A 24730-nucleotide genomic window follows, 5' to 3' on the forward strand; every position below is an offset into this window, starting at 1 on the left:
CCACTCAGGAGCCAGAGATCGTGTCTTGGTTTATGAAGTCATACAGAGAAGATGGGGGGGTCAGGCAGAATCTCAGAGTGGGGTTGGCAAGGAGGGTAGTGGCCATGTGGCAGAGGCTGAGGAGTAGCTGCTGGCCTCAAGGTGGGCAAGAGACTGGTGGCTTCTTAACTGGATGGCCCACTCGCGCTGTGAATGGGTACTTGGTGATCCCACAGCTGTTGTTTCCCCGGTATAGCCTGAAGTAGCCCTAGGAAGTTAGGGGTTATCAAGGCCAGAAGAGTGAAAAAGGAGTTACAGCCTGCCCCTTTCCCACCCCCACTCCACTTACACTCTCGCCCCACTCGGCTCCCCAGGAGTTCTTCAGGATCCAGTACGGGGTGGAGTGGCGAGGTTTGCGGGACTGGGACGAGGCTGTCTTTGTCTGCACGCCCCCCTTCTCCTTGCCAAAACCCACCAGCAGGACAGAATGGTCCACATGTTGGGGGTCACAGGTGGTGGGTGTGGCCTTGATCACACCCTTCTTGTAATTCTGGAAGGGTGGAGACAAAGGAGCTGAGTCAGAGGCCATTAACCCTCTGCCCCTTCTCTCCTGCCCTGTCCACTCACCTGTAGTAGCTTCATGTTGATAGTGACGGTGATGGGGCCATGGATGGCCAGGTACCGGGCAATTTCTGGAAATAGGTAATTCGTGGAGATCCCGGAGGGTGCCATCAAGCCCTGCCTGCCCTGAGGCTGCTCTTCTCATGGGGGGGATGTTGGGGGGTGACGGGGGAGGATGGCTCTAATTGGACCTCCCATAGCCTGGCCTGTCAGCCTCCATTCTGGTTTCTCAGCCCCCTGCCCTCCCCGTCCACCCTGGCCATACCCTGCTCATTACTGGGCAACATGGTGAAATCCTGAATCCAGGCCACCTTCCTGTAATTATTGGCGAGGCACCTATGGGGATTCGGGTGCCCCTTGAACGGGTAATCTGTTTCGCTGGCCAGGCCACCTGAAGACAAGCAAGAGCAAGAAGGAGTCTTGGCTACTGAGGAGCATCCTCCCTCCCTGCTGTCCTCCCACAAAGCCTGGTACTCAGCTGTTGTTGAGGACAGTCATATAGGCGTCCCACACGAAGCCGCCTTGGCAGCCGTTTCCACAGCGGTCACAGTCCAGCAGCTCTGAGGGCAGAAAGGGACAGCATGGGTGAACAGGCCCCTAGGCTGCTTTCCCTGTCACACATCTTCTCCCTGCCATACCCTGCACAGAGAGCTCCACAAACTGGTGGTGTCTGATGCGCCACAGAGCCTCAATGTTGTCCACTGCTGCCATGGCCCAGCAGCACCTGCAGTTTCCCTGAGTGGATGGAGCATGGGGTGGGGAAAGATGTCAAGGCCATGATCTCATCACTCCCTCCTTGGGTTAGATTGGGCCGAGCTGGGTGGGGGCAGATACCTGTTGCTTGATCGATGGGATGACATTTGTTGCCTTGCGCCAGTCACAGGTGGAGGGCAGAGGTTGCCCCCACTTTTCAGACCCTACCTTTTTGGCCATGTTGGGGAGCCTGTCAGGTGCTCTCTGATGACCATACAGCTGGCCAAACTCCTCCTCTGGGGACAGACAGGGACACAGAGGTCACAGGTTTGACACTCCTCTCTCATATTCTGTTTCCAGCTGTCACCACCTTGGCTCTTCCCATCTCTGATACTTTCTTTTAAAAAATTTTTTTAATTAATAATTTTTTATTTTATTTATTTATTTATTTTTGTTTTTGTTTTGAGACAGGATTTCTCTGTGTACTCTTGGCTGTCCTAGACTCACTTTGTAAACCAGGCTGGCCTCAAACTCACAGAGATCCACCTGCCTCTACCTCCCAAGTGCTAGGATTAAAGGCATATGCCACCATGCCTAGCTCCTAGCTCCCAGCTCCCACCCCCTTAGGTGGGATGCTAAGGCCTACTCATGGGCCAAGAGGATTCCAGTACCCGTGAGGTCACTGAATGGAGTCTCTCCAAACTGTGCTGTCCCCAAGTCTTCCTCCTGTAGCCGTTGAGCCTGGGCCATGTTGTGGGCAAAAGTATCCAGACGGTGGGTATACTCTAGAGCAAACAGGAGTTGTTGCAGGCCAGTCTCAGGGCAGGAAATGGTCTCTGGTTGGGCTCCCCCACACCCACACTGGTGAGTGCTAGCTCTTTCCTATAGCCCCCACCATTACCACTCTACTGCAAGAAAGTGGTTATCTAGCCCAGTTGAGGTTAGAATTTCCCCCAGGGACACCCCCCCCCTCAGGGGGAGGCTGAGCAAGAGCTTTAGAGGCAAGGAAAGTTAAAATGGCTAGAGATAGGTTTCCTGTGCCTGTGGGCTGCACCTTTCTCTGCCTCCTCTTCACACATCAGAGCACAGATCTGGAGGATGAGTGGGTGGGGTGAGGCCATGGGGTATAGCACATACAGACACATACACAGGTACACGCACACACACACAGGCACACATATACAGACACGCACAGGTGTGAGTGCGCGCACACACACACACACACACACACAGAGACCTTTGTGGGAGATGAAACCCAAGAATTAAAGAGAGAACAGCTGGTAGCTTGGGCCTGGGGGCAGGATAAACAGGGCAAGGATGGGGCACAGAGAGCTGCCACTTTGGGGGTTTGCTGGTTGAAGATGGGACCAGGTGGTGGCCCTCCACTCCCTGCCTGGCTGTAGAATGAAGGTCCTTCCGTGCCCAGCATTCATCGGGAAGTCACGAGCACATGTGGAGCTCATTTCCCACCAGTGGCCTGGGCTAGGTCTATTCCTCATCCCAAGCCATGAGGTCTGTGACCGTGATACCTGCTGGGTTTGAGTAACTCCGGTTAAACTGGATTTGGAACAGCTTGAAGACTTCCTTCAGCTCCAGTGGTCGGGGACCTGCATCCTGGCAAGGAAGCAAAGGTGGAAGAGACCCAGAAAAGAACCATTATAAACCCAACTTTATCTCCAAGGTACAAGGGCAGGGCTGGGGGTTCATCAGGCATTCGTCTCTGCTTCTCAGTGTGAGCGGCCACATGCCAGCCTCAAGTGCTTCCTCTGAGAAACAAGGAAGAGAAAGGTAGATGGGACAGCTCACCCTCTGATTGAATGCTCAGTCCAGCATTCAAGAGGCAGGAGGAAAGCTGAGAGTTTTAAGCCAGTGAAGCCAGCCAGCCTGGGCTACACAGTTAAAGGCTAACCTGAGCTACACAGTGAGACCATGGCCTTTGCTTTTGTTTTTGTTTTGTTTGACAGGGTCTCTCTACATAGCCCTGTCTGTCCTGGAACTCACTATGCAAACCAGGCTAGCCTAAAACTCAGAGACCCTTCTGCCCTTTGGAGCCCTGTCTCAAGAAAATTAAAAAGAAAAAAAAAGAGAAAATATACTAGTTCATAGAGAGAAGAACCCAGACACGGACCTGGCAGGGAAGGGCATGGAGAGCAGGTTAGAAACATTTACCTTGCTGAGGAGGGGGTCACAGAAGCCCTGGCCTGCTATCAACAGGGCCAGAAAGTAGGAGAGGTGGGCCATCAGTGTCATGGCGCAGCCACAAATGCTGGAGGCAGGAAGCTGTATAGACAAAGTTGGATGGTCAGGGCGGAGCTGGGGAAACCACGAGGGGAAATGTGCTTGGGGTGGAGGGTAGACCCTTCCAGCACCTGCCTGCCTGGCTATACCCCATTCACCTCTTTTCAATAGCAGCTCTTGGCTACTATGTTCCAGACAATTCTGGGATATAAAGATCAGGGGGGCAGATCTCAGTGGGCAGGGACGCCATGATGGAGTACCCAGAGTGGCAAGCCACAGGTGCCTGATGCCCAGGGAGGAGTGGCGGCAGCATTCCTTGGGGACCCACTCTGGCTTTTCCTGTGGCACAACTTAAGAGCCACCTTCTTTAAGAGAACTTCCCTGCGCCGGGCATGGTGGTGCACGCCTTTAACCCTAGCACTCGGGAGGCAGAGGCGGAGGGATCGCTGTGAGTTTGAGGCCATCGTGGTATACAAAGTGAGTTCAGGACAGCCAAGGCTACATAGAGAGACCCTGTCTCGAAAAACAAAAACAAAAAACCCCAAAACTTCCCTGCTTAAGACCCTAACCTTGGGTATAACTGTTTGTGGCCCTTTGAACCACTGTCACACCTTAGCTCACTCATCTCCCTCCCAACCACACAGAGGTCCAATCTGTCTGTGTTTAGACCATCTGGAAGTGTGTTTTGTTTTATTTTTTGCTTTGTTTGTTTGTTTGTTTTGGAGACAGAGTTTCTCTGTATAGCCTTGGCTGTCCTAGACTCCCTTTGTAGACCAGGCTGGCCTTGAACTCACCGTGATCCCCCTGCCTCTGCCTCCCAAGTGCTGGGATTAAAGGCATGCGCCACCAGGCCTGGCCAGTTTATGAGTTCTTTTATGAGGGAAGGAAATGGGTCTCATGTTGCCCAGGCTGGCCTTAAACTCCTTAGATATTTGGGGAAGACTTTGAATTCCTGGTCCTCCTGCTTAGAGCTGAGTACTTCCATTACAGACATCAGTATTCACTGGCTGACTGAAAGTTTGTAGTCAGCTTCTGTCTTGTCTTGTTCTTTCCTCAACATGATCTACAAAAGAGGAATAAGAAAGATAAGAGAAGGTATCAGAGAAGACACAAGCCCAGAGCTTGTGTGGTCAGGGGCTGGGCAGTGCTTGACACACGGTAACTGATGTCTCCATCCTAATGGGTCCTTGGCCTAAAGAAGCTCTCCCTCCATGCTGGGAAACAGCAGCCAAGAACAGAGATAGGTGGAGAGACCTGGCTTTCTAGGGTTCGTGGTTGGGGCAAAGGAGGAGTCTATGCTGGGAGTCATCCATTTCCATGCTCTCTACCTCACCTCTTCGTTAGGAATTGCCTTAGAATTGTTATGGTCCATTAAACTCCACCCATGTCTCTCCCTGGAACAGTGAGCTGAGGGACCCCTCTACCTAAAAAAAAAAAAGCTGCTTTCACACTTTTAATCCCAGCACTCAGGGAGGCAGAGGCAGGCAGAGCCCCTTGAGTTTGAGGCCAGCCTGGTCTACAAAGTGAGCCCAGGACAACCAGGGCTCTACTCTGTCTTGAAAAACCAAATCATCATCATCATCATCATCACAATGCTTTCTCCTTGGTGTCTTTATTTTTATGGATAAAGGGCCACCAGGGATCCCACAACATGCTTTTATTAAAATGTGGTGGACAGCCGGCACAGTGGTAACACACGCCAGGCACAGTGTGCACACTTGTAATCCCAGCACACGGGAGGCAGATGCAGACATCCTCTGAGTTTGAGGCCAGCTTGGCCTACAAAATCGAGTCCAGGGCTACACAGAGAAACTCTGTCTTGAAAAAAAAAACCCAAAGCAAACAAAACAAAACAAAAAATGCAGAGGACCAACTGTCCATTGATGCCTAGCCCAATTGCCCTGGAACCCAATTAAACATCCCAATGTGGGTTTTATGCTGTGTGGGTGCCATGAGGTGCCAGAGGCATGCCATTCACGCTCTCTCTTGTGGAAGGCTAAAGGCAAGGGGCTAGGGGCTTCTTCTTTCCTTCTTTCATCCATTCCTCAAATATCTCTGCAAGGACAGGTTTTGATGTGTTCTGCTCAGCGTTGTATCCTTGGTACCTGGTGCGTAGTCTGGTCAGCAATGCCCAATCAACAAACTCTTAAATGTGAGTTGGGCATGGTGGCACACACCTTTAATCCCAACACTCGGGAGGCAGAGGCAGGTGGATTGCTGTGAGTTTGAGGCCAGCCTGGTCTACAAAGTGAGTCTAGGACAGCCAAGGCTACACAGAGAAGCCCTGTCTCGAAAAACCAAAAACAATACAAAACAAAAACGAGCAAATGCTTACATGAATAACTGGTCCTCCCCCTCCCCCATCACTTGTTCCCCCGTGTACCCTGTAGCTTCTGCCCGCCAGCCAGACAGGTCTGCCCTGTGAGCCAGGGACCTCACTGTCTTTGAGTAACCTCACTTCAGATGAGAGCTGAGCAATTTGGAAGCAACCAAATAGGAAGCTTCATGAGGACATGGTGCCAATCCAGGAGGTTAGGCAAAGTTGCTGGGGTGGCAGAGGTCAGAGGAAGCCATTGGGAAGGCGGCTCTAAGGAACAGGATGACTTGGGCTCGGTGGTACAACGTTGGAGGTTCATGCTCACGTTTGAGTCATGAGCCATGCTTGGAGTCACCTCCTTCTGGGTCTTAGGGCCCGTAGGTGACAGCAGCACGCATAGCAGCTTGAATGGGATGGTACTCAAAGAGCCTGGCTAGGTGTTCATGGGATAGCTCCTTCTCAGTCTACTATGGGGCAAGGCTCAGTCTTAGAGTCGGCGGAACTTGAGTTCTAACATTGCTCTCGTTACTTCGGTGGCACCTGGGACAAATCTCTCAGCCCCTCTCATCTGTGAAGTGGGGTAGCCGTGGCATCCCATCTCTGGCCTGACAAGAAGGTTGTAGCATCCTTGCCAGTGCCTGGGAGGTTGGCTAGATCTTGATAATCAAGAGGGTTTACTTCACAATAACAACACCCTTGTTAGCTGACTATGGCAGTTCACATAGGAGACTGAGACAAGAGGCTTGCACGCCTTTAATCCCAGCCCTTGGGAGGCAGAGACAGGCAGATCTCTGAGTTTGAGGCCAGCCTGGTCTACAAAGCGAGTCCAGGACAGCCAGGGCTATTAGAGAAACCCTGTCTCAAAAAAAAAAAAAAAAAAAGAAAGAAAGAAAGAAAGAAAAGAAAAGAAAGGAGAAAGAAAGAAATAAAAGAAAAAAGAAAAAGATTATATATATATATGTTTGAGACAGGATCTCTCATGTAGCCCTGGCTGTCCTGGAACTCCATGAACCCTGTGGAGACCAAGCTGGTTTCAAACTCAGAGATACACCTGCCTTTGCCTTCCAAGTGCTAGGGTTAAAGGCATACCACCTAGCCAGGCTTTCTTTCTTTCTTTCTTTTGTTTATATGAATACCTGTCTGCATGTACACCTGAAAGTTAGTAGAGGGCATCAGACACCCATTACAGATGACTGTTAGCCACCATGTGGTTGCTGGGAATTGAATTCAGGACCTCTGGAAGAGCAGACAGTATTCTTAACCTCTGAGTCATCTCTCCAGCTCCCTAGGCTCCCCCCCCCTTATATTTATTTTTCTTTCTTTGTTTCTCTTCTTTTTCTTTTCTTCTCTCTCTCTCTCTCTCTCTCTCTCTCTTTTTCTTTTCTCTTTTCTTTTTTCTGTCTCCACCACCAGGGCCTTGGGACTGGCCTGATTGGGGAGTGAAGAAACGACAGTCATGCATACAGGAAACCTGGGGACCTGGTAGGCCATGTGTTCCAAGGGAGTCACCCCAGCAGCCGGGAAACTCAGCTGGCCTATTACATGGGCCTAAGGAAGAGAGTTACCTAATCTTTTAGGGGATCTCTGCAGAGGAGCAGTCTCAGGCTACAGTCATCTGGGCCTTCAAAATGCACATACTGTCAGCATCTGCACTCTCTCGTGGAAAGCCCGGCCGTTCTGCTGAGCCTGACCTGGAGAAGGCTCTGCCATTCCCACAAGTCTGAGTGACTGGCGTCCTTGCTATGGCCATGCTAATATCAGTGACACACATTCCCTGAAGATGCTTCCTACACCTTACCCTTTCTGGGCTCTGATCTACTTCAGAATTCCAAAAGACACACACTCTCTCACGCTCACACACTCCTACACTCACACACATAGTCCTGCATATTTACACACTCACACATACATGTAGAGGAATTTTAATTCATAATATTACTGCTCTGGCAAGAGATCAAATCCAAAGACCTTTTTTTTTTTTTTTCCTTTTCCCCCACCAAAGACCTTTTAGGTCTGAGTGATCTGGTTGGAACACAGACACACCTTCAATCCAGGAGACAGAGGCAAGCAGTTCAAGGCCCCCTTGGTATAGAGCAAGTTTAAGGTAAAGAAAAGCTTAGATCTAGGAGTGCTGGTGCACGCCTTTAATCCCACTTAGTGTGTAAAAGGCAACACCCATGATTGAAAGTGATGTCTGATTGAGTGGCAGAAAAAGAAAGTGATGAATCAGAGATTTGACAGAATAGGATGTGCCCAACTCTTAGGAGAAGAGAGAGGAAAGGGAAGCTACTTCAGGGGCAATGTGGAGAGAGGGAGAGACACTGTGTGGAAGTGAAGGTGCTCCTTGCCCCTCAGTACACACACACAGAGAGAGAGAGAGACAGACAGACAGACAGACAGACAGAGACAGAGAGACAGAGAGACAGAGACAGAAGCAAAGACAGAGACAGACAGACAGTGAGATAGCACTTTTACCAGAAGAGTTTTACAGAGAGAGAGGTTGAAAGAAAGAACCAGTTGGACACAGGTGAAGACAGAACGAGCCAGAGAACGAGAAGAAGCCAGGAGATTGCTAGAGTTAGTTTGAGGCCAGGCAGAGCAATTCAGAAGCTGAGAGAAGCCAGATTGAGTAAGTTAGCTGGGAAAGAAGTTCAAGCCAGAAGAGTTAAATTGAACCAGCCGGCTTTGAGCTCCATAAGAATAAGAAGAGGTGAGCTTCTTAAACAGTAAGTCTCAGAGGCTAAAACATTCTAGGCCTACGTTAGATTGTACAGAGGCTAGAAGCTTCCAGGACTGTTAGCAGAGACAGGCAGTGAGCCTCCAGACAACAATTGAAATAGGTGAATAAAGTTCATTTCTCACACACATTCACACATACTCTTGTGAGTCAGGAGTTACTGAGATTGAACTTTAGGTCTCAGTCATGCTAAACAAACATGCCAGTACTGAGCAGACATGTCTGGAGAGGTGAGTTAGTCCAGTGTTCCTCTTCCAGAAGATCTGTTGGTTTCCCGGCACCCACACCAGGCAGCAACTACTGCCTGTAACTCCAGCCCCAGGGCGCACCGCTAGCCTCTGTGGATGCCTGCACTCAGGTGTGTGTACCCACGCACAGATGCATCATTAAAAGTTAAAAAAAGGACGCTGGGGAGACGGCTCAGTGGGTAAAATGCTTTCCACACAGCAAGTGGGTCTAAGTTCGGGGCCCCAGCACTAGCATAAAAGCCATACATGATGGTGGGTGATGGGTGTCTGTAACCCCAGTGTCCTGGAGGGCCCGGGTGGAGACTGACAGATCCTGAGAGCATACTGGTCAACCAGTCTCGCTGAAATAGTAAGCTCCAGATTCAACGAGAACCCTTTCTCAACACATAAACAAGGTCCACAGAACAGAGGAACACACGCAAATACCACACACATAATCACTCAGATTTTTTTTTCGAGACAGAGTTTCTCTGTGTAGATTTTTTTGTTTGTTTGTTTTGTTTTGTTTTTTAAGCAAGGCAGAGCTGAACGCGGAGGCACACACCTTTCATCCCAGTACCAGGGAGGCAGAGGCAGGGGTATCTGTGAGTTCGAGGCCAACCTGGTCTACACAATGAGTTCTAGAACAGTCAAAGGTGCATTGTGAGACCCTGTCTCGAAGAGACAAAAACATACATACAAACAAACAAAAAGACGGGAAGGGATTGGGTAAGGGAAAGGAAGTGGGGAAAGGCCGTGTTATTGCCGCTAGCGGTCTAGACCAGGCACGGGAACCCTGGACACGCAACCCTTTTCCCGTCTAGTCCCGCCCTGAGACGTGGGGAACGCGAAGTCCCGCCCCTTCGCCCCTTCCTGGGAGCTAGAGGCACCGAGACTCCGCCTCTAAGGCGTGATCTCCTCTGGGGGCGGAGGCGGAAACTGAGTGGGGGACCTGAGTGGGTAGAGGGTCAGGAAAGGGTTGGCACTGGGCCCTAATGTCCTCCGCGCCCAAGTTCAAGTTCTCCTGCCTTTTTAGGGGCTTCCATTCATTTCGGGCCAAGACAACTGCCGCCCTCGCCCCCACACTACTGTAGCTTTGCGCAGCCAGGGCTTAGGGGAAGCAGCGCCCCTGGGCACTGAGACCACCTGGAGGCCATGGAGGTGATGGGCAGAGGGAGATGGACAGTTAATTTAATGCCTGGACAAGTGTCCGGAAACCTTGGATGAAGTTTTGAGGCCATCTAAGTGATGGTGTTGGAGCACATGAGAGTCAGATTTGAAGGTGCCCAGTAGGTTCTGAAGAGCGCAGAACCAGCGTCTGGCTGTTTCCCTACACTGGGGTGCGAGGACACATTGCGGGACTCTGGAGCGCAGGTTAGAAAGGGTCAAGGTGGACAGAATAAAGTTTTGAGTGAGGGTCTGAGGTCCCCAGGTGAGTTTCGGGGCCAAGCATTAAGGTCAGTGGCCCAAGGACCCGAAAGTTGGGGAACTCTGGCCGAGCGCCCGCAAGGCGGCTCCAGGCACCGCCGCGGGGGACCGGGTGGGGGCCTTGTGGCCGGCCCGGGGCGGAGAAGCCGGGGGTCGGGGTCCCTCCCCCCTGGCGCGGGCTCAGGAATCCGCCGAAGGGCGGGCGGAGGCGCCGGGGTGGGCCGTGGCGGGCGAGCGGGCGGGCGGGGGGCGCTTCCTGGGGCCGCGCGTCCAGTGAGCTGCGCGGTCCGTCTGTCCGCCCGCAGCCGCAGGCATTGCCGGAGTCAAGGCGTGAGTGGCTGGCCGAGGGAGGGCGCAGGCCGAGTCCGCGGAGCCCAGAGGCCTGCGCTCCACGGCTCGCGGGGTGGGAGCGGGGGCGGGGCGGTCCAGGATTTCGGGCCTGAGCCCCAGGCCTGCAAAAGGATTCGGGGGCCCCCAGCCCTGGAAGGTGCTCCCAGCACAGTCCTGAGAGGAGACAGCTGGGACGCAGACTCCCCTTTCCGATACAGGGAATTGGGGGGTGCCGTGGCAGAGGCCCCTGACTCCTGCCCACCGCCTCCCAGCCCCAGGATGCTCTCTTTTGCCTCCTGCCTCCCCGGGTCTTTACTGTTCTGGGCGCTTCTGCTGTTGCTCTTGGGAGCAGCGTCCCCAAGGGATTCCGAAGAACCGGACAGCTACACGGTGGGGATCATGGTGATCACCAGCTTGGGATGGGATGGGAAGGACAGCTAGACCAGGATCCTGGGGTGGCAGCTTCTGGGAACGATTCTCCCCTGCTTGGTTGGTGGAAGGCTGGAGGCCATTGTGTGGGGCTGACTGGAGCATAACTGAGCTCAGGCCCTGGCCTTGGCCTGGCTAGTTGGAGCAGACCGCCAGGGTGGTCACTGGCCACCTCGGGTTCCCTTCCAGGAATGTACAGATGGCTATGAGTGGGTTGCAGACGGCCAGCACTGCCGGGGTGAGTATGTCTGGGGAAGGGAATTACTGTCCCCAGGGACCCGCTATCTCCCAGAGCTGCTGCAGGAACCTGATGGCCTTTCACTGTCCAGCTCAAATGAGCCAAAGCCAGCCGCGCTTCTCTTGTGCCACTCAGTTAGGAGCCCTACCCCTTTAAGAAGCCCCACAAACTACCTCTGCCCTACAGTAGGTGAGAGAGCACCTGGCTATTGCCCAGAGTAACGAAAATATGTGCACCTTCCCTGAACTGCTCTGTACTCTCTTAGCCCAGCTCTTGGTCGCAGTGCAACCTGGGAGAGCTGTAGACACTTCGTGGGTCAGGAGGCCTGAAAATTACTCTTGGGCAGAGGTAGAGGCAGGGTTTTGAGGAGGAACTTGGAAGGCAGGAGAATGGGACAACAGTGTGAAATCCAGGGCCCTACCCCTAGTTCTGCCAACCCCCCGGGAGGGGTTCTGGGTCAGCAGCCTTAGTTTGCTGAGCAGAGAGAAAGCCTTGCTCTGTTGCTCCGCTTTGAGAAGGAGGAGCTGGGCTTCTGCCTGCCTCCCAGGGCCAGCCCAGGTAACTGGCTGTGCTCAGCAGGCCCTTCTCTGCAGATGTCAATGAGTGCCTGACTATCCCTGAGGCCTGCAAGGGTGAAATGAAGTGCATCAACCACTACGGGGGCTATCTGTGCCTGCCTCGCTCTGCTGCCATTATCAGCGACCTGCAAGGCGAAGGACCTCAAGCACCAGTGGGCGCTGCTCAACACCCCAGTACCAATCCTTGCCCAGCTGGCTACAAGCCTGATGAGCAGGAGAGCTGTGTGGGTAAGTGGGGGCCCAACCTTCTACCAGTCTTTGTGTGTGTGTGTGTGTGTGTGTGTGTGTGTTTTGGTTTTAACTATTTTTGTATTTTCTGTATGTCTTACCATGCTGTCATCCTCCTAACAATACTTAATTCTTTTCGTTTTAATCCTCCTTGTAGTACTTTCTAGTCCCTCCCTAGTTTGTTTGTGTTTGAGACAGGGTTTCTCTCTGTGTAGCCTTGGCTGTCCTGGAATTCCCTTTGTAGACCAGGCTGGTCTCGAACTCACAGAGATCCCATGCCTGCCTCTGCCTCCCGAGTGCTGAGATTACAGGCGTGTGCCCTGCTTAACATGGCCTGTTTTTTGTGCTATTGGGAGGATCTGAATCACACGCTCAATGTTCTGGTGCCAACTACCCCATGTGCCCCACATGAATGACGTCTGGTGCGGGCCACCTGCTCCCAAATTGAGGTCCCTGCTATGATCGATAGCGTATGCCACTCCAGGCAAGGGCTGAATGGTGTCTCCCACAGATGTGGACGAGTGTGCCCAGGCTTTGCACGACTGTCGCCCTAGCCAGGACTGTCATAACCTGCCTGGCTCCTACCAGTGCACCTGCCCTGATGGTTACCGAAAAATTGGGCCAGAATGTGTGGGTGAGTTCTGAGTGTGGCGTTCCTAGTTCTTGCTTGTGACCTTGGTCTGGCTCTTGGTCTGACCCCTTACCCTCACTAGACACAGAAGACTAAATGCGGGTGGCAAAGTCGGGAGCGAGTGTGGCTGCCGAGGTGGGCCAGTTCGGGCTCCCACTTGACTTGTGCTCTGCCCCCCATCTCAGACGTAGACGAGTGTCGCTACCGCTATTGCCAACACCAGTGTGTAAACCTGCCGGGCTCTTTCCGCTGCCAGTGTGAGCCAGGCTTCCAGTTGGGACCTAACAACCGCTCTTGTGTGGGTGAGGCTGTGCTAGAAACAGGCTCTGGGGTCCTGGGTAGAGATGTGTGAGGTGGGGGCAGGATCTCCCTCCCTCCCTTCCTCCCTCCCAAGCAGACTGGGGCTCTGGGCAGCGCCTCTGCTTTCATCACTCCTGTTTTTTCCTGGCATCCTCAGACGTGAATGAGTGTGACATGGGAGCCCCATGTGAGCAACGCTGCTTTAACTCTTATGGGACCTTCCTGTGCCGCTGTAACCAGGGCTATGAGCTGCACCGGGATGGCTTCTCCTGCAGTGGTGAGAATCCACTTCTGCTACTAGATCCTGCATTGGTCCCACCTCCACTTCACCCCCCAGGACTTGCAACATATTGGACCAACTCTAGTCACATAGTTATCGGTTTGAGGGCTCCATGTTTCATCCTCTGCACCCACAGACCTCCATGAACTCCATCTTGGGCTGGTTGCTAGGCACTCCCATCTTGGGGTTGGTATGCTAGGTACCCCAAAGCTTGCTGGAGAGACAGAGAAGGGTGTGAGTGCCAGTTTTCTGACAGTTGATCTGACATGCATTGGGCTCTGCAGTAGGACAAGTCTCTCTTCTTTCTGGGCACACTTTTACTGCAAAGGGATTCTTTGGAGTACGAGGGACAGGAAGGAAAAGTGGAAGCACATCTGATTATGACTTACATTTTCAGTCTCATTTAACTTGGTCAATGATGATTGGTTATTTGCAAACTTGACATTAATATTCCACTAGGTGAAGCTGGGAGAGGTGGCGCACACCTTTAATCCCAGCACTGGGAGGCAGAGGCAGGTGGATCTCTGATCTCTGTAAGTTCAAGGCCAGCCTGCTCTACAAAGAGAGTCTAGGACAGCCAAGGCTACACCGAGAAACCCTGTTTCAAAAAACAAAAACAAAACAAAACAAAAAGTTCCACCAAGTATTGTTGTCAGAATTGTAAGAAGCAAGCAGAACGTTCCAGAACGGTCCACAGCATTACTGGGGTGCAGCTCTGTGTTTGTGAATTTTTTGTTCGTTTGTTTTTTGGTTTTTCAAGACAGAGTTTCTCTGTGTAACAGTCCTGACTGTCCTGGACTCATTTTGTAAACCAGGCTGGCCTCAAACTCAGAGATCCGCCTGTCTCTGCCTCCCGAGTGCTGGGATTGAAGGCGTGCGCCACCATGCCCAGCTGGTGTTCCGCTCTGTGACAGGGACAAAAGCGAAGAGATAATATGGTGCATGTGGGGCACACACGCAGCAAAACCTTGGGTGCTGTGACTGCAGAGTGCAGGACTTGAAAAAATAGAGCTGGTCAGGTCCTTAGGCCCCTCTAGGCCACCCTACTCTTTTGACTGGCGTGGAAAAGGACCCTTTCTAAAACTAGTTCGCAGGATTTATGCCCAAGCCTCTCCATTCCTGGCGTTTTTGAGACAGAGTCTATGTAATCCTAGCTGTGGTGAAGCGCTCTATGTAGCCTGCTAGCCTACAGAGATCTGCTTGGTAGTGCTGGGGTCAAAGGCTCAAGCCGCCATGTTGGGCTGGTACTTTAAGCATCTTTAACGTCCTGGGGAAGAGAGGACCTCTGTAAGCGGGAAGGTCTGTTGCTGTTTTGTGATAGGGGTTCACTCTGTAGCCCTGAACGGCCTGGAGTCTCTTATGTAGACCAGGCTGGTCTCAAACAGATCTGCTTGCTTCTGCCTCTGCCTCCCAAATGTCGTGATCAAACATCCTGCTGTTTGTTTTTTGAGGCAGGGTCTTGTTACGTAGCCCTGGCTGGCCTTGAACTTGCTGTAATCCTTGCTGGATTCCCTAGGTGGACCAGGCTGGCCTTGAACTTGGTATAACCCTCCTGCCTCTGCCTCCCAAATGCTGGGATTATAGACACACAGCACCACGCCAAGCTTCAAGCCCTCCTGCTCTCTTTTCCTTTTCCTTTCCCTTTCCTTGCTGGGATGGAACCTAGAGCCTCAAGCGCGTTAGGCAAGTACTCTACCACTGCGTTATATCCCCACCGCTCTAACCTTCCTTTGAAACCTTCGGTGCCCCTTTTGAGCATTATACCGGCTTATGTTATCCCTTCTCTCTTCCCACATCCAGCCTTATTGGGGGGCGGGGGCGCTGGCTTCTCAGTCATGTCTGTGGGACTCCGTTGTGAGGACTGTCCTTGGGCCAGGGTCCTCATCCCCACCCTCCCTCAGATATCGATGAGTGCGGCTACTCCAGCTACCTCTGCCAATATCGCTGTGTCAATGAGCCAGGCCGATTCTCCTGTCACTGCCCGCAAGGCTACCAGCTGCTGGCTACAAGGCTCTGCCAAGGTATGGGCGCTTCTCGGGGTGGGCAGGTGTTTAGAGGATGGTTGTTTACTGTCAGTCCCGGAGTCCAACCCCCACCTCCCTTGGCACAGACATTGACGAGTGTGAATCAGGTGCACACCAATGTTCCGAGGCCCAAACCTGTGTCAACTTTCATGGGGGCTATCGCTGTGTGGACACCAACCGTTGCGTGGAGCCCTATGTCCAAGTGTCGGACAAGTGAGTCAGACTGATGGCAGTTTGCTGTGGTAACTACAATTCCGAGGTCTGTGGGGGCTAACTGGTTCAATCAGGCTCATGAGTACCTATGATGGCTCATGGGAGTTATAGTCTTTTTTTTTTTTTTTAAAGATTTATTTATTGGCCAGGTGGTGGTGCTGTATGCCTTTAATCCCAGCACTTGGGAGGCAGAGGCAGGTGGATCTCTGTGAGTTCGAGGCCAGCCTGGTCTACAAAGTGAGTCCAGGACAGTCAAGGCTACACAGAGAAACCCTGTTTCGAAAAAACCAAAAAAGTTAAATAAATAAAGGATTTATTTATTTACTACTATGTATACAGTGCTCTGCCTGCATGCACATCTGCACACCAGAATAGGGCAAGGGATCTCATTATAGGTGGTCGTGAGCCACCATGGGGTAGTTGGGAATTGAACTCAGGACCTCTGGAAGAGCAGACAGTGCTCTTAACCCCTGAGCCATCTCTCTAGCCACGAGAGTCACATAGTATTCTATGCTTGAGTTTCCCTCTTTAGGAGGTGGGTATTTGGGAAGTAGGCCCAGCCCTCATTCCTGTCCTATGTTGGGATATCTAGCCGCTGCCTCTGCCCTGCCTCCAACCCCCTGTGTCGAGAGCAGCCTTCATCCATTGTGCACCGTTATATGAGCATCACGTCAGAGCGAAGTGTGCCTGCTGACGTGTTCCAGATCCAGGCAACCTCTGTCTACCCTGGTGCCTACAATGCCTTTCAGATCCGTGCTGGAAACACGCAGGGGGACTTCTACATCAGGGTAAGGCGCCTCTCTACTCATACCCAACTGACTTGAGTAGCCTAAAATAGAATGCCTGAAGTCATTTAAGTGGGAGCTGCCCTGTCCTAGGTCATGGGGCTCATGTAAGAAGCCAGAGATGTTCCCCGTCCCTAGTAGGCATGCCGCAGACAGTCGGTTAATGGGCTTTAAGTGCCAGCACTGGCTTCTCCTATCTGGCGTTGACTTCCATATCCATAAAACAAAATGTGGTTCCTGCAGGGCTGGTATCAGACTCCAGCTCTGCGCCAAGGGGAAGATGGCAGAGATGCTGGTGCGGGTGTGAGGGTCTTGAATCACGGTCCTTATACTGTTTTCAGCGTTGAGATGTTTGGCATCAGAACGTATTTCTCCTTTCAAAATTGCTTTGGGGCTGACAGCACACACAACTCCATGGACAGAACAACTACTTATGGAGCAGGCCCTGAGTTCTCCAGAACAAAAACAACGAGGGAGGGAACGGAGTACTCTGAAGGGGAGGTGAGGGGACAGTTCTGGGTCCCCCAAACCCAGGTCATCAGGTAGTCCTGATGGAAGGAAGATCAAGGTGCCTAGGGTCAGGAGAGAGCGTATGGAGAGAACCAGTGGCAGGGGTTGGGTACTGTCGCTGAGAGAAATGTCTAGAGGTCAAGGTGGAGAAGAACTTGAGTGGCAGTCTTAGGAGACTGTTTCCCAACCTCAAGCCACAGGGCAGGGGGCTTAAGGCCGAGCAGGGTCGTGGCTCATAGGCTAATGTGATCTGTATATTCTGCCATCCACTGTGCTCTGCAGCAAATCAACAATGTCGGCGCCATGTTGGTCCTTGCCAGGCCAGTGACAGGACCCCGGGAGTACGTGCTGGACTTGGAGATGGTCACCATGAATTCCCTTATGAGCTACCGGGCCAGCTCTGTACTGAGACTCACTGTCTTTGTGGGAGCCTACACCTTCTGACGACGCTTGGGGAAGGGTGGGGTAGGCCCCCTTCCCAGCCCTTTTTCCCGTCCATAGCTTAAGGAGCCTGGGGCTTAGGGATGGCTGTTCTGTTCAAAGGGACAATGATGTGAAGGACAATAAAGGGAGAAAGAAGGAGCCCTGGCTGAGGTGGGTGAGTAACCTCAGCACGGGAAGGGGCTGGCTTGTGAGAGAAGCAGGCAGATCCCACCCAAAGGGTCCTCTGCGTTCAGGCTGAGAAGGTTCCAGAGCTAAGAGTCAATCAACCTGTGCAGGAAGTTCTAAGGAGTGTACGCTACAGGCCCTATCACAGTGCTCGGCTGATGCTAGGATCCAGAAAGCATGTTCAGGTCAATGCCAAGAGTTTGGGCATCCTAGCCCTACCCCAAATTGCATTTGGACAAGTCCTACTGTTTCCCAAGTCACCAAAATGAGGCAACTGGACTGACAAAGCTTTTCTATCCCAAGTTGTGGTACCATTTCTCAAAGAAACTTACTTGACCAGGGGCCATTTAGTCATACTCAAAGATACAGTCCCTCACTGACTCCATCTCACTTTCCAGGGCATGCCCAACCTCCAAGGAGTTTGTTTGTTTGCTTTCCTTTATAGGGTCTGGCTTGACATAAGTTAAATTCTTTTTTTTTTTTTTTTTTTAAGATTTATTATGTATACAGTATTCTGCCCACATGTGTCCCTGCACGTCAGAAGAGGGCAACAGATCTCATTGTAGATGGTTGTGAGCCACCATGTGGTTGCTGGGAATTGAACTCATGACCTTTGGAAGAGCAGCCAGTGCTCTTAACCTCTGAGCCATCTCTCCAGCCCTAAGTTAAATTCTTATAGTCGTACACAATCATGTTTGGCCAGGAGCTTGACTTAAAGGAACCATATGGGCCAGGTATGGTGGCCCACACCTTCAATCCCAGGACTTGGAAGGCGGGCCAAGGAAGACAGGGAGTTGCAGGCCAGCCTGGGTTACATAGCAAGTTCTGGGCCAAGCTGGACTTTACAAGAGGGAGGGAGACATTGTGCAAGGCTGGCAGAGCACTGCTATGTGGAAGAGGAATTGCCCAGTTTTACTGCTAGTTACAAACGAAACCCACTGGATCACAAGTGTAGCCTTCCAGCTCCTGCACATCTCATGAGGACCTTGACAGTGCTTTCTTAACACCTAAGACCACAAACATTTACATTTTTATTATAGTCCAAAGGATCCTAGCCTTGGTAGAGGTGAAGATGGCTGCTGGGGTGTGTCTCCTGGTGTAGCTCAAGTCAGAGGGCCATGGCTGCAATACAGCTGGAACAGAGTCCTGCTCAGAGCAGGTCCCAGATTTCTGCAAGAAGAGTCGGGAGGTGGTGAGCCTGGTGCCTCGAGCAAGCCCGTCTTCTCTCCAGATTGTGATTACCCATACCTCTGCAGACGCCCACACTTGATCGTGCTCAACAGCATCTCCTGCTCCTTAGGGGTGGCACAGGCATCGTAGGCAGCTAGGAGACTGGAGGTGGGGCACACAGGCTCATTATCTGGGCAAGCATCATGAGACATGAGAGCTAAAGCAGGAAGAGGTTCATCCTTGGGTGAGGGAGTCTGGACACTTTTCCTGTGTTTTTAAGAGGCCCTGCTTCATCCTGCCTGCCCTCCCTTCCTGGGAAACACTGGGACAGAACCTGCCAAGGCTCCCACACAAAGCCAAGCTCGCTCTCCAGGAGTACTGACTATAATGAACTCCGTACAGGAAGGGCAGAAGACCCCTCAGGGCTCTGGGGTGTACCTGGCAGGGGTGCTGTATCGATCCACCAGGGCCGCTGCCTTCTCCCCACTCAGGCCACGCACCTGCATCAGCTGCCGGGCAAATACTTCTCGCACAGACTGGGCCTGGGGTTAGGGTGGGTGTATGTTAGGGGTGCTCTGGGACCAGGCCACCTAAGCAGAGGCAAGGCAAGGGTGTTACCTTATTCTTGACAGCTTCTGCATTGAAGTCACTGAAGGTGAGGAGTGAGCAGAGAGGGTTTGTGGAAGGCTTTGCTCCTGATTCAGCATCCCCTGGGGTTCCCCAAGGGCGGCTGTGTAGGGTGTGGCCCTGATGGAAGAGGGGACTGAGGCCAGGGTAGGCTCTAAGGGCTAGCCCCCAGCTAGTCTTTTCCCAGGCCTCAGTGGGAAGCCTGAGGAAGTGGGAGCCCACCTTTCCTTGCTTGGGCAATAGACATTGGACAAGTGCCCAGTGCTAGACAGAGGTATCTGCTCACCTGGTACAGCCTTCCCAGGCCCTTTGTCAAAAGGGCCAGATAGCCAGCTGACTCCTTAATATCCACAGTACGCTTCACAAAGAAGCCGTCAATGACCTGGAAAAGAGAGGGAGTTGGCTCCTGGCCTGAGCCATGGGCTATAAGATCTCTGGCCAGCCTGGGTCCCCACCCCCACCCCTCACCTGGGTATTGGTGACAGCCTGCAGCAATGTACTCTCAGGAAGGCTGAGGTTGTCAACAGATCCATATTCCTCCACCAAGTATACCTGGTGCCCCAGGCCACAGCGCTTCAGGCGGAACTGGGAAGGCAGACATGAGCAGTGTGGGTCAGGCCCGAATGCCCACGTCGTCTCATCTTTCCTGGCTCCCCGCACATCTTGAAGGAGTCGCCACACTTTGGCCCTAGCTATGACTCCTGTAGGAAAACCCTGAACCTCTGAACGTTACACATCCTCCGAGCCTCCCTTGGCCTATTGGCCTCTGACCCTAACCCAGCCCCGCTACTAAGACATGGGCACAGCCTCTGCATTTCCCATCCTAGAGGTGAGATCTCTTGGGCTAGGTACTCAAGAGGTCTTTTAAGTTTCTCCAGCCAAGACAGATAGCCTTGTGGTCCTACTGTGCACGTGCACAGTTTAAAAGGGTCCCAGAGTGGGTAAGCTGGAGGCCTCCGGTTGCTCTGCTTTGAGGCTACCAGTAGCTTCTTCTAGGCTGAGGTAAGCAAGGTGTAAGCGGGCTGACTAAAGGCACCTTCTAGCCGGGCGTGGTGGCGCACACCTTTAATCCCAGCACTCGGGAGGCAGAGGCAGGTGGATCGCTGTGAGTTCAAGGCCAGCCTGGTCTACAAAGTGAGTCCAGGATGGCCAAGGCTACACAGAGAAACCTTGTCTCGAAAAACAAAAAAACAACAAAAAAAGGCACCTTCTGCTCTCGAAAGCGGCCATCAATGATGCTGCTGCAGAGGTCGTCTAGCCGCTTGCGTTCCACAATGTGGTCCAGCACTAACTCCACAGGTCTCGCTGCCAAGAAGCCAAGAAGAGTTTCACCGTCTTCTCTCCGCCCACGCTGCACACAGGCCAGCCTCCCGAGCCCGCCCATGGCGCTTTACCTGGATCTCTGGGCCTGGTCTCCTGTGCCACCCACACAAAGTCCCCAACATGCAGCTTGCGTATTGTGTGGGGCACATGCAGCCGCTGTAACTCTTGGAGCATTTCTGGCCTGTGCCCTGCCCTGACATGCCAAGAACAAAGGCCAAGGTCAGGGTGAGCTAGCACCACAGACTTTCAGTATCCTCTAGTCGTTTTCAAGGCTGATCCCACTTGACTCACCCTCTGGTTTCGCCAATGTCCACACACAACAGCACTCTGTACTCGCTGGGCCTCAGCTCCAGTGGTTGCTGCTGCACCGACCCCTCACTAGTGCCACTATGAGGGAATGGAGGCTGTGCATACGGCCATAACCCCCAATGCCAGGGGAGTTCCCCACAACTCACAGGGCCAGCTGTGGCTCAGTTGTAGGTCCCCCAGATAAGGGTATGGCTGCCCTGTTTCTCCTCCCTTCTTACGGTTCTGACAAGGTGGCTTCTGGAACCGCTGAGTCCTCTCCACGGGGCGCTTCTGGCCTAATGCCAGTGTTTGGTGTGCTCAGGCCTTCTGACATGGCCAGCTTCTGGGCCAGCTCCAGGCCCTCCTGTGTCAGTGCATACCTGGGAAGTGGTTGACACACACAGTTACCTTCGTTATACCAGGCAAACTCTGTTTCCCCCAGTGAAGCGAGCCTTACCCTCCTTGGTATAAGTTCAATGACTCCTCGCCTTGGTCTCCTTGTCCCTCAGCTCAGCTTCCTCAGGAACTCCCTAATGGTGTGTCTCACAACTCGTTCCCCCATCTTATTCAATGCTATATGTCTTCTCTCTCCTCAGCTGCTCATAAATCAGGCTTTTAGCGGGAAGGCCGGCTTCCCCCAGCCTCAGCAGCACGAGGTCTGAGATTTGCCTGGCCATTATAGAGCCTAAGACTGTCGTCCTAACTCCACACGCCCCATTCCTGTCTCAGGTGCTCCCTGCAGCCTGCCCACACCTGGCTGGCCGATGTGTTCTGAGGACTAGGTTCCTGTGGAGTAGGCCTCGAAGGGCAGGCCAGGGTCTTGAACTTTCAGGAACTACCTGTGAAAGGAAAGGAGACCCTCAGGAGGCCCTCATACTCCCAAGGGTAAACTTCCTGTGCCCTTAGCCATATGGCACATTTGGGTCAGGTTTCATACCAAGGCGGTCTGCCATGAAGAGGAAAAGCTGCAGTGGGTGCTGCCTGCCCACTCTCAGCTGGATGCTCACCCTTGGGGCCTTCCGGGCACATTTCTGCAGCAGCTCCTCCTTGGTTAGGAAGCTGTGGCCATTAGAGTTCTGAAACCATGGTAGAAGTGAGGGCCGGTTCAGGGCCAGGCCTCCTCCTCATCCTGTCTGGCCTGGCAGTAGGATCACCACCCAGGCTGCTCTCTGAGCCTCCTGCCTCACCCCATGCACACACTTACCAGGTGCTCCCTGTAGAGGTGCAGCAGGACCTCCCGTGCACCTGAGTTCGGAGCTGGCCAATAGCCAGCCCTGGTGCTTCCTGCTTGAGGCTGGGAGGCAACCTGAGCAAGAGAGGAGCTCTGCGTTAAAATGCCTGTCAGTGTCGGCTGAGGGTTCCACAGGTTCCGTGGGCCTGGAGAGGGAGATGAGGCTATAAGCCCCCGTGACTATAGAATGTGATGGTGGCTGGAGCAGCAGCAAAGGCCGGGGTGGGGGGAGGGGTGGGCATGTGCCAGGCTCAGCCTCCCACTAACAGCACTAGAGAACAGAGACACGATAGAGGTCTCACAGCTTCCTGGCCTGGATCTCTTAGCAACTTCGTTTGGAACTCTGTCTACAGCTGTCTCGATAATAATCCCACTTAGGAATTAAGACAGCGCCCCTCAAAGATGGGAGGAGATTGTCTCAGGCCAGTCTAAACCAGTAAGAGCTAGACATAGAGCTGTTAAACCCTCAAACCAAGACGTCCATCCAACTCTCAGCCCTCCCACTTAGCTTTCTATTTCCTTCCTCAATCCTTACTGGCATAGAAGAGTCCGAGGCTTGACCAGGTGGTTCTTCATTGGCTTGCTTTTTCTCCGCAGACGGTGGGCTGGGGGCATGGTCACCTGTAGAAAACAGAAGGTCAGTCCTGCACCCAGTGTGGCTACCGGGAGGAGCATGGGTGTAGTCTGCTCACTGTGTCAATTTTGGGTGTCGTATTTTAAAACACCTTTAAAATTTCACTGTAAGTATATGAGTGTTTCACCAGCGTGTATGTCTGTGCATCACTTGCATGCAACGCTAGAAGAGGCCAGAAGTGGAGGCTGGAACCTGAAATTAGGGTTTTGGTTTTGAGACAGGGTCTCATTGAATGAAGCCCTAGCTGGCCTCGAACTCACAAAGATCCTCCTGCCTCTGCCTCCTATGAGTGTTGGGACCATGCCTAGCCTCTTGTCATTTTTTTTTTTTTGAGACAGTCTCAAGTAGGCCAGGTTAGCCTTGAACTCGCTCTGTAATTGAGGATGCTCTTGAACTCTTCGACCCGCACCTCCTAAATGCTGGGATTATAGACTTGTTCCACAACGCCACCCACGCCGTCTCTGTCAGCTAGCTTTGTCCGTGAGAACTACTGGGCTTAACAGAGCCATCAATTACTAGCCCTGGGTCGAACAGCAGCCACAATGAGAGTGCGGAATTTGAAGCCAGGGTATCCAAGGTAGACAAAGCCTACACCTAAGACATTTAGGGGATCGATCACCACCTCCCTGAGGTGCTCACCGCCCGATGCTAGATGCTGCTTCAGCCGCTCGTCCAGCATCTGGCAGAGCCTGTCTCCGAAGTGCTGGAGGATCTTAGCTTCCTTCCCGCTGCGCAGTGGTAGCGGGTACCGTCGGAGGGAGCGCAGTGCCTGGCGAGCACGGGGAGAAGGGAATTCATCAAGCTAGGATTCACGGGATCACCCGGCTCGGCCAGAGCCTGTCATCAGAAGGTCCAGCTGGGACTCACCTTTTGAAACACGAAGCGTGTGTGGCGCCCTCTGCTGGCGGCCTCGTCTCGCCACTCGGTCAGCCAACGAATGAAGAGCGGGTTGGGGCAAAGCGGCAGCGGACGCTTCCGGCCCCAGCGGACCGGCTCCGCCATAAGATCTAGATTAGCTCTTTTGGAGCCTAAAAACAACAACTGAGATTGGGACCTAGACAGTTCGGCAGTTGGTATGAGAACGCCTGATTGAGGGTAGGACCTCTCTAACTTAGCAGAGGACTAGCTGGTAGGAAGTTAGGTGTGTACCACCTCTTGGATCCGCCCCCAGTCCCAGCCAGCACCAGCCATCGGGACAGGCCCCACCCAGGCCACAGAGCTTTGACCCGCCTCTTCCTCTCATGCCAAACTTTAGAGAGCAGGATTATTTTTGTGCTGACTATTAAAAAGACGGACAGCGCCCCCTGTGGCCGGGAGGGGCGGCCGGAGGTGGGGGGGGCACGCTCAGAAACCTGAACTTGGCTTGCTTCAAGGTCTCATTTGGCTATTTCAGGCTCACTATCGTGGAAGAGGCTGGGAGAAGAGGGCTTGAGAAAAATCGGGGAGAGGGACGGACACAAGTGCAAGAATATGGAAGAGACATCTCTGAAGGGGCGTAAGGGATGAAGTAAAGGGAAGGCAGGAGTAGCAGGAAGATCTCAAAATGTGGGCGCATAAAGTCGGGGGTGCGCACATAAAGGCTCAGGCTAGGTGCATGGCTGGCGAGGGTGCGTGTGGTAACGGCAAGGAGGAATAAGAAGTGCGTCCTGGCAAGTGGGGAGGTCGAATGTGGGCACACGGTTGGATCCCCCGGAAGGGGAGCTATTGTGGCTCATTCAAAGCGGTGGAGCTTCAGGGAGGGTGAACGTGGGCACCTTGCCGGGGGAGGGATGTTTCAGGTTGAGGGACACAAGGATCAATAGAGCATAGTGGTTCTCTTCAGGGATTGGTACAGCCCAGGATCTTCAGCTGTCATGCCGGAAGTCGCCGGCCACCTAACGCACAGACCCTCTTCTCAGTCTAGCTTTCTGAGCCCGCCTCCTTCCTCAAGCAGCCTTATAAGGAGCCTGAAGCTGGCGCTCGGGCTAGCCACGCCCTCTGGAGTCTCATGTCCTAATAAGGACATCTAGGGCATCCCGCGGCCGGGGGCGGAAGGAGCGCGTCTCCAGGGTAACTGCATAGC

At 53.0% G+C, this 24730-nt stretch overlaps 3 protein-coding genes across 4 annotated transcripts; 1 reads left to right on the top strand and 2 right to left on the bottom strand.

The window, feature by feature from the left end:
* Window positions 1-56: 56 nt before the first annotated feature.
* Window positions 57-3555, bottom strand: Ctsw (cathepsin W). Its single transcript, XM_051145901.1, has 10 exons — window positions 3463-3555; window positions 2823-2907; window positions 1965-2078; window positions 1435-1589; window positions 1239-1335; window positions 1080-1160; window positions 866-991; window positions 607-671; window positions 329-529; window positions 57-247 (listed from the first exon to the last, which is right to left on the bottom strand). The coding sequence occupies exons 1-10, from the start codon at window positions 3541-3543 to the stop codon at window positions 137-139; spliced, it is 1116 nt and encodes a 371-aa protein (XP_051001858.1). The 5' UTR covers window positions 3544-3555; the 3' UTR covers window positions 57-136.
* A 6911-nt stretch (window positions 3556-10466) lies between these two features.
* Efemp2 (EGF containing fibulin extracellular matrix protein 2) lies at window positions 10467-17367 on the top strand. 2 transcript variants are annotated; one of them, XM_051145880.1, is made up of 11 exons: window positions 10467-10570; window positions 10843-10960; window positions 11189-11237; window positions 11831-12043; window positions 12555-12677; window positions 12860-12976; window positions 13132-13251; window positions 15156-15275; window positions 15365-15491; window positions 16084-16279; window positions 17069-17367. In XM_051145880.1, the coding sequence occupies exons 2-11, from the start codon at window positions 10850-10852 to the stop codon at window positions 17228-17230; spliced, it is 1338 nt and encodes a 445-aa protein (XP_051001837.1). In that variant the 5' UTR covers window positions 10467-10570; window positions 10843-10849; the 3' UTR covers window positions 17231-17367. The 2 variants fall into 2 exon arrangements, with proteins under 2 accessions (XP_051001837.1, XP_051001838.1); XM_051145881.1 differs by lacking the exon at window positions 10467-10570 and having other exon boundaries at window positions 10645-10960.
* A 1046-nt stretch (window positions 17368-18413) lies between these two features.
* Mus81 (MUS81 structure-specific endonuclease subunit) lies at window positions 18414-23878 on the bottom strand. The gene is made up of 16 exons (XM_051145899.1): window positions 23536-23878; window positions 23308-23437; window positions 22570-22655; window positions 22008-22109; window positions 21811-21879; window positions 21557-21642; window positions 21043-21183; window positions 20807-20902; window positions 20587-20708; window positions 20400-20497; window positions 19661-19777; window positions 19479-19574; window positions 19184-19312; window positions 19004-19107; window positions 18644-18727; window positions 18414-18565 (listed from the first exon to the last, which is right to left on the bottom strand). The coding sequence occupies exons 1-16, from the start codon at window positions 23668-23670 to the stop codon at window positions 18499-18501; spliced, it is 1662 nt and encodes a 553-aa protein (XP_051001856.1). The 5' UTR covers window positions 23671-23878; the 3' UTR covers window positions 18414-18498.
* Between the last annotated feature and the right edge of the window lie 852 nt (window positions 23879-24730).

Source organism: Acomys russatus, chromosome 5 (assembly GCF_903995435.1).
Source record: "Acomys russatus chromosome 5, mAcoRus1.1, whole genome shotgun sequence".
In the NCBI taxonomy this organism is placed as follows: Eukaryota; Metazoa; Chordata; class Mammalia; order Rodentia; family Muridae; genus Acomys; species Acomys russatus.

Bases quoted from the DNA above. Each gene is read 5' to 3' on its own strand.
- Ctsw (XM_051145901.1), bottom strand. From the start codon at position 3,543: ATGACACTGATGGCCCACCTCTCCTACTTTCTGGCCCTGTTGATAGCA. The intron at 2,908-3,462 runs GTAAATGTTTCT...CTTCCTTGCCAG, and splicing joins GTGACCCCCTCCTCAGCAAG to GATGCAGGTCCCCGACCACT. The intron at 1,590-1,964 runs GTACTGGAATCC...GTCTGTCCCCAG, and splicing joins TCCATTCAGTGACCTCACGG to AGGAGGAGTTTGGCCAGCTG.
- Efemp2 (XM_051145880.1), top strand. From the start codon at position 10,850: ATGCTCTCTTTTGCCTCCTGCCTCCCCGGGTCTTTACTGTTCTGGGCG. The intron at 10,961-11,188 runs GTGGGGATCATG...GTTCCCTTCCAG, and splicing joins AAGAACCGGACAGCTACACG to GAATGTACAGATGGCTATGA. The intron at 16,280-17,068 runs GTAAGGCGCCTC...TGTGCTCTGCAG, and splicing joins AGGGGGACTTCTACATCAGG to CAAATCAACAATGTCGGCGC.
- Mus81 (XM_051145899.1), bottom strand. From the start codon at position 23,670: ATGGCGGAGCCGGTCCGCTGGGGCCGGAAGCGTCCGCTGCCGCTTTGC. The intron at 22,110-22,569 runs GTAAGGATTGAG...TCTCTTGCTCAG, and splicing joins CCTCGGACTCTTCTATGCCA to GTTGCCTCCCAGCCTCAAGC. The intron at 21,643-21,810 runs GTGAGCATCCAG...TTCCTTTCACAG, and splicing joins GTGCCCGGAAGGCCCCAAGG to GTAGTTCCTGAAAGTTCAAG.